The 6991-nt window shown below is 36.4% G+C and overlaps 1 protein-coding gene across 1 annotated transcript; it reads right to left on the reverse strand.

The window, feature by feature from the left end:
* Window positions 1-537: 537 nt before the first annotated feature.
* Window positions 538-2276, reverse strand: LOC134283553 (uncharacterized). Its single transcript, XM_062766067.1, has 2 exons — window positions 1190-2276; window positions 538-1133 (listed from the first exon to the last, which is right to left on the reverse strand). The coding sequence occupies exons 1-2, from the start codon at window positions 2208-2210 to the stop codon at window positions 538-540; spliced, it is 1617 nt and encodes a 538-aa protein (XP_062622051.1). The 5' UTR covers window positions 2211-2276.
* Window positions 2277-6991: the final 4715 nt, after the last annotated feature.

Below are 6991 nucleotides of genomic sequence, written 5' to 3' on the forward strand. Positions count from 1 at the left end.
ATTTTACAGATGGTTGCATAAATACTAAGGCGATATATACCACAGGCACCTGAAGTATGGATAATACCCCCCCCCTTTTTTTTTAATGAAAAAAAGTGTAAGAGTGTATAATACCTCGAAAATATAAAATTTCCCCGTCAAACACATCTATTTGTGGCACTTATGCGGTGTATTTTCTTTGATGATAAGTGTACTGTAATTTCCAATACCTGTTCTATTTCCAGGTAGGCGTGGCCTACCATTGTACAATAACTTTAGAAACTGCAAGTTATTGCACTGTATCAAAGGGGGCGTGGTAATTGTACCGTACAATAATTTTAGAATTATTGTAAGGTAAGAAAAGAAATCAAATCCTCACAAAAATTATCCTTTAATCAACCATTGTAAAGCTTTTTTTTTCTTTTTTTTTCCAAAAAACCACCTTTCAATTAAATTTGATGTCCTTGTACAATTCTTACAAGCAAGTTGAAAACAAAAAAAGTCAAAAAAACCTCAATTCTAAAAATTTTGGTTTGAGTAATTTAACAATCTATCTGACTAGTAATTGATTTTTGTGAAATCCTCACTTTTAAACTGGAATGTAATGTTACAATTTTTAAATTCTCCAAACGGGAATCTGTTCGGTTTGAATCTCTTGCTCTGAGATTTCTCCTCACCCTGGACGCTTGCTGCAGTCAGTGGAATAGCGGGACACTTGTCTGTAATATACGGAGCGCATCCATCTAGCGAATTCATCGGAGTGGAATTCTCGGTGGAATTCTCGGTACACTCCGTGGGCGGATCCAAGATCTTTGACACGTTTGCTTCCATTTGCACACTGGATCTTTTGTATTTACGGACACCTGCTTGAGAACGATGACCAGTCCGATCCATTATCTGCTGCTCCTCAACACCAGACATATATAGCTGGGTCGCACAAGTACGTTTGCCGCTATGATTCGAATAAATACCCTGTAAACCACCTTCCGTGCAAATGATTCGCATGAAGTTTTTCAGCTTATTAATTCCCATGACCTGATTTCCGTATCGAATTGGCACCTCAGGTATTGCGGGCAGAGGTCTTCGATAGAATGCTCCCCGACGTCCAAGGGAATTCAGATATAGATCAAAATAGTCAGCAATGCATCTCTCCCCTACAAGAAAATTTTGAATTTGTTAGCCAAGTGAACGAGTAATTGTACATCCTCACAGAGAGAGAGAGAGAGAGAGAGAGAGATTCTCTTACCGGACTGGCAGTGATGTTTAATGGTCTTGTTGCACACATTTAGCTGTCCGAGCCCACCTTTGTACGTTTTGGTTTTTCGACCCGTAAACTCAATAAATTTTCCCAGCTTATCTGATCCAATAGTAAACTGTTCACATGCTAGGTTATGATGTTCGTCACATCCACGCAGACCAAAGATTTTACATGCGTAAAAGAAAATCGTTTTCTGAAGTTGTTCTGCATTTTTCTTTCCAAACACTCCAACATCCCACAACTTGGCCTCATCTTCTGGTAAAATAGGATCAGCCTGCTTCGTAGTACACCCTATGCCTTTTTCAATCAGCGACTTCATTTTTGCATCTAGAACTTTCCGAAATTCAATGAAAGTTGTGTTTTTTTCGTCTAAAAAGTTTTTATCGTACACACCTTTGTCTCGCAAAAAACAAAGTAGTCCACATGAAATCAAGTACAGGCTTTTAGGGGGGTAGTCCTTACCATCCTGTCGTCTAGCTTCTACTATAAAACGTTGTAACCAGTAATTCATTTCCTCGCTGCCCTGGAATTGAAGTTCTGGAATAGTTTCGGATCTGCCGGTTCGCCATTTCTCAAAAACATTGACCGCCCATCTAGTGTTTTGTTTAGTGTTAATATTTTCCTGGCTTTCAATTAGAGATTTCAGTTCACTCTCCGTCACTGGGGCCGCAAAACGATCACCTGATGTGGTCAGCAAATTCGGACTATTTTCATTTTCTCTCAAAAAGTCATATTCAAGCTTAAATTCAACATGCTCCAATCCTGTGTCGTACTCTGCAAGCGTCTGTGTAAGGCTCATATTCTGTAATCCGTCAAAAGCTTCCATTTCGTCGCAAACTTGAGATAATGTCAGGTCGTCTATTTCCTCAACTTTGAAGTCATTATCCAAAAAATCTACGTCGCAAACTTGAGACAGTGTCATGTCGTCAATTTCTTCAACTTTGAAGTCATTATCCAAAAAATCTACGTCCATCTTTCAGCTTGATTCGATCCCGGTCTAAATTGTAGCGCGAAAAATGCCACTGAAGCTCGTGAAAGTAGGCGTGCCACAAAACATTTGCTGGACCAATAGACATACAATAATTGCTGTATCTGGAAATGAAACGTCGTGACCTCGTGCCCTGCGGGCACTCGTCACGCCCCCGTTTCATTTCCAGATACAGCAATTATTGTATGTCTATTAGTCCAACAAATATAACATGTCGTTATATGCAAGCAGATTGTACTTTTTCTCACGTTTAAAGAATGGCCTTATTCGGTATAAAAAAAATACACTACACGAATAAGGCCATTCTTTAAACGTGAGAAAAAGTACAATCTGCTTGCATATAACGACATATAGATGTGTTTGACGGGGAAATTTTATATTTTCGAGGTATTATACACTCTTACACTTTTTTTTCATTAAAAAAAGGGGGGTATTATCCATACTTCACCGTGTAAATAAGCACGTCTTTACAGCACGTAATCGCAAGTGCGCTGCGGGGAAAAGGATAACGTCATCAAAAAGTAACAATTAATGCTACTATTACGTCACAGACAGCGCAAGGGGCAAAGAGTAAAAGTAAAGAATTTCACAGAAAATAATCGTGAAAATTTACACACTATTTTAGCATGGTGGTGTAGGACTATAGTTAATCTCTGTGTTTGAACTTCGTAATTAAAAATGATATTTTGACTTTTGTTGTGTTCTCTTAATTTGAACCGAATACAATTTTTTTACTTTTCGATTAGAAATATTTCTGCCTGAAGTAGCAGTGTTAAGCGTATATGCTAAATATTCAATCAATTTTTAAACCTTGCTTTGGTGTTGTATTTGAATTTTTTCATCCTCTAGCAATATAGTTGAGTGAGTTTGAAAATGCCCCAAGGTGTGTTAGTATGTGATGGTTTGTTCCTGTGCCAAACAGAATTGACTTGATTACCATCAGGATCGATGCTAAATGTCTTGATTTGTAGATATGTTCTTTGAGGGAATGCTCCTTTTTGCAGTCCCCTCCGTAATTTTATTTTTGGCTATAAATTTTATTTTATCAGAAAGGCATAGGGAACATGTAATAGTAACTTTTTAAAGAAATATTTTATTTCTTTACTAGTACTAGTTCTGTTGTACGAAAGCCTGTTAGGATCAATCTAGAGAGAAAAAAAATTAAAATTAGGGCGTTAAAACGCCTTTCGAAAAGGCGTAATAACGCTAAAAAAGGCGTAATAACGCCTTTTGAAAAGCGTTATTACGCCTTTCCATTCCAAAAGGCGTTATGACGCCTTTCTAAAAGGCGTGATTACGCCTTTCCATTCTAAAAGGCGTTATTACGCCTTCCAAAGCCGTCATAACGCCTTTTGAAAAGGCGTTATTACGCCTTCCTAAAATGCGTTATTACGCCGAAAAGGCGTTATTACACCTTTCTTAAAGGCGTTATTACGCCTTTCTAAAAGGCATTATAACGCCTTTCTAAAAGGCGTTATTGCGCCTTTTGAAAAGGCATTATTACATCTTTCTAAAAGGCGTTATTACGCAGAAAAGGCTTTATTACACATTTCTTAAAGGCGTTATTACGCCTTTCCAGGTGGCGTTATTACGCCTTTGTAAAAGGCGTTATTACACTTTTCCAAAAGGCGTTATTACGCCTTTCCATTCTAAAAGGCGTTATTCCGCCTTCCAAAAAGCGTTATTACGCATTTCCAAAAGGCATTATTACGTCTTTATTTTGAATACATGACTAAACATTTTTAGCCCAACCGAGGGGTGGGGGGATGCAGAAATCTTACCTTTGGGACATTAATTTTACAATTTGATATAGGACTGCATGTAATTTCTCAAAAAATAATTTAAACAGATTACAATTTGATTTCCAGGAAAAAAGATTTTTAAATGCGTCATATATTTTCGATGTTGAACCAACTAAGTCCTTCTTTAATACCAGACACACCTCTAACAAGGTTCATTGATTTCCATTGCTCATTATACCTATGCAAACAGTTTGCCTACTTTTTTCCAAGAAGAGAGAAAAATATCTTGAAATGACATGAATTTTAATCCATGGCAAGCAATGCTCCAAGATACATCTGTCTATATCGTATCTTCACAAGTAGAGTGTTGCCTTCCCAAAATACGAATGCAAACAGTTGTCAGTGTGATTTGCAGGAATATAGAGAATTGCATAAATAAAGATCGTTTTAATTAAATCTTTCATATATTTATTAGCATAAAATAACGCCTTTCCATTTTCCTTTTCAAGTAGGCCAGTAATACGAGTGCGAATGGGGTACCCCTCCCCCTTCACCCATACGCACTTTTGGGGAAAAGTCTTCAGTGCTACAGTTTAGATATAATTAACTATTGGGTGCTTGGTTCCTGAACATTTTGATGCAGTGTGTAAAACTGTAGCAAATTATTGTATTTAAACAAAGTTTTACCGAGAACCCCCCCCCCCCCCCCACACACACAGGTTTGGCCACTAAAGTGGGGGGTGGGGGTTGAAAGCATGGGCCTGTTAAATGCAAAATAATGATTATTCAAAAAGAGTAATAACACTTTTGGAAAGGCGTAATAACGCCTTTTAGAAAGGCGTATAAACACCATTTGGAAAGGCGTAATGTCACCTTTTAGAAAGGCGTAATAACGCCTTTTCAAAAGGCGTAATAACGCCTTTTCAAAAGGCGTAACAACGCCTTTTAGAAAGGCGTAATAACAACTTTTCAAAAGGCGTAATAACGCCTTTTAAAAAGGCGTAATTACGCCTTTTCAAAGGTGTTATAACGTAATAACGCCTTTAAGAAAGGCGTAATAACTCCTTTTGGAAAGGCGTAATAACGCCTTTTGGAAAGACGTAGTAACGCCTTTTCAAAAGGCGTTATAACGCCTTTGGAAGGCGTAATAATGCCTTTTAGAATTGAAAGGCGTAATAATGCCTTTTAGAAAGGCGTTATAACGCCTTTTAAAAAGGTGTAATGACGCCTTTTGGAATGGAAAGGCGTAATAACGCCTTTTCAAAAGGCGTTTTAACGCCCTTTTTTAGCATAATTACGCCTTTTTGAAAGGCGTTATAACGCCTTTTAATTTTTTTTCTCTTTAGATTGATCCTAATAGGGTTTCGTACTGTAATAAAGAAAGAAGGTATTAGAAGAACAAAGCGGGACGATAGGTAGATTAAGAGAGAAAGTTAAAGGCAGATTTGAGCGACACAAAACAACTCGCTCGGGAGGCATATCTGACCGCTAATCGTAATGAGCAATATTCAAGGAAAAATACGTTTAAGATCAATGGTATTCCTCAGGAAGAAAAAGACGATGTCGTAGAAGTGGTTCAGAATGTGCTAGTTAATGGGTGCGGGGTTGGAATTCAGGAGAAGGACATCATAGCAATTCACAGAATTTCCGAAAAAAGGCCTATCCTGGTGAAACTAAAGAACAACGTAATAAAGCGAATATAATGCGCAAAAGATCAGATATTAAAAAAAAAACAAATGGTAAGACCTGGCTGACAGACGATGTGACCAGACTAAATGGGATCCTCATAAAGCGATTAAAAGACCACCCAAAAATAGACAATGCGTGGTACTTTAATGGAAGTGTTTATGGACTGGTGAACGGTAAACGAAAGAAGTTTGACTTTTGGACAATCTTGAAGAAAAAATTAAAATAGTGTAAAGCGTTATTTAAACAACTCGGAATTTTAATTTCCATCCATGTGATTATTCTGGAACTTTGAGGTCCATTTACATCGAAGTTTTTACTATTACTTTCAAATATTAAATTCCTGTTGTGACTTTTTGCCAGAACACGAATATTGCCCATTGACAATTTTCGAGCTAGCCAATTTTTGAACTGTTTGAATGCTTTTTACAAACTTTTTCCTGTTCTGCTATTTCTATCCTTTCTACTCTATCTTTCTATTTACAACTCATTATTTGTTTATTCAAGATTCGTACAGAAGTTCCAGGTTCCGTCAGAGGTAAAATTCTTAATTATCCATTATGTCTTTGAAAATATTATCAGCTTACTGTCAAGGATTGGGGGATATCAGCAAACGAAGAGATGTATTAAATTATATAAGAGGAATGAATTATAATATTTACTGCCTTCAAGACACTCATTTTACACCTGAAATAGAAAATGAAATCAGAAGCATGTGGGGTTATGACTGTTACTTTAGTTCTTTTTCATCAAATGTAAGAGGTATAGCAATTCTATTCAATAATAATTTTGAGGTTAAAATGTCTAAGGAAAAACGAGATGTGGATGGTAATTTTCTTCTTTTAGATTTTACTGCAGAAGAAAAAAGGTCTCTCTTATGTTGTATATATGGACCAAACAATGATAACCCTGATTTTTATGAGAGATTACATGAGTACATTAATGACTTTGATTGTGAAAATGTTTTATTATGTGGTGACTTTAACCTTGTTTTAAATGCTGAATTAGATTACTATAATCATAAACATGTAAATAACTCTAATGCAAGACAGAGGGTTAAAGAGCTTATGGAAGATAATAACTTAGTTGATATTTATAAACAAAACAATCCAGATGCTTTGAGATACACTTGGAGAAAAAAAAGTCCCATTAAGCAAAGTAGATAAGATTTTTTTCTTGTATCAGAGAATTTACTGTCAAGTGTTACAACAAGTTCTATAGAACCTAGTTATAGGTCCGACCACTCAATTATTACCTTATGTTTAAAGTTCAATGATTTTACAAAAGGCAAAGGATTATGGAACTTTTATATGATGAACAATTTCTAAACTCAATTAA

The sequence above is a fragment of the Saccostrea cucullata genome, unplaced genomic scaffold (genome assembly GCF_032062105.1).
Source record: "Saccostrea cucullata isolate Sc308-1 unplaced genomic scaffold, CSIRO_AGI_Scuc_v1 ctg2296, whole genome shotgun sequence".
NCBI classification, from domain to species: domain Eukaryota; kingdom Metazoa; phylum Mollusca; class Bivalvia; order Ostreida; family Ostreidae; genus Saccostrea; species Saccostrea cuccullata.

What these genes read in the sequence shown, in the direction of transcription:
- LOC134283553 (XM_062766067.1), bottom strand. Translation starts at nt 2,210, where the DNA reads ATGGACGTAGATTTTTTGGATAATGACTTCAAAGTTGAAGAAATTGAC. An exon ending in CTCTCTCTCTCTCTCTCTCT is followed by an intron (nt 1,134 to 1,189) that starts GTGAGGATGTAC and finishes ATTTTCTTGTAG; the next exon opens with GGGAGAGATGCATTGCTGAC.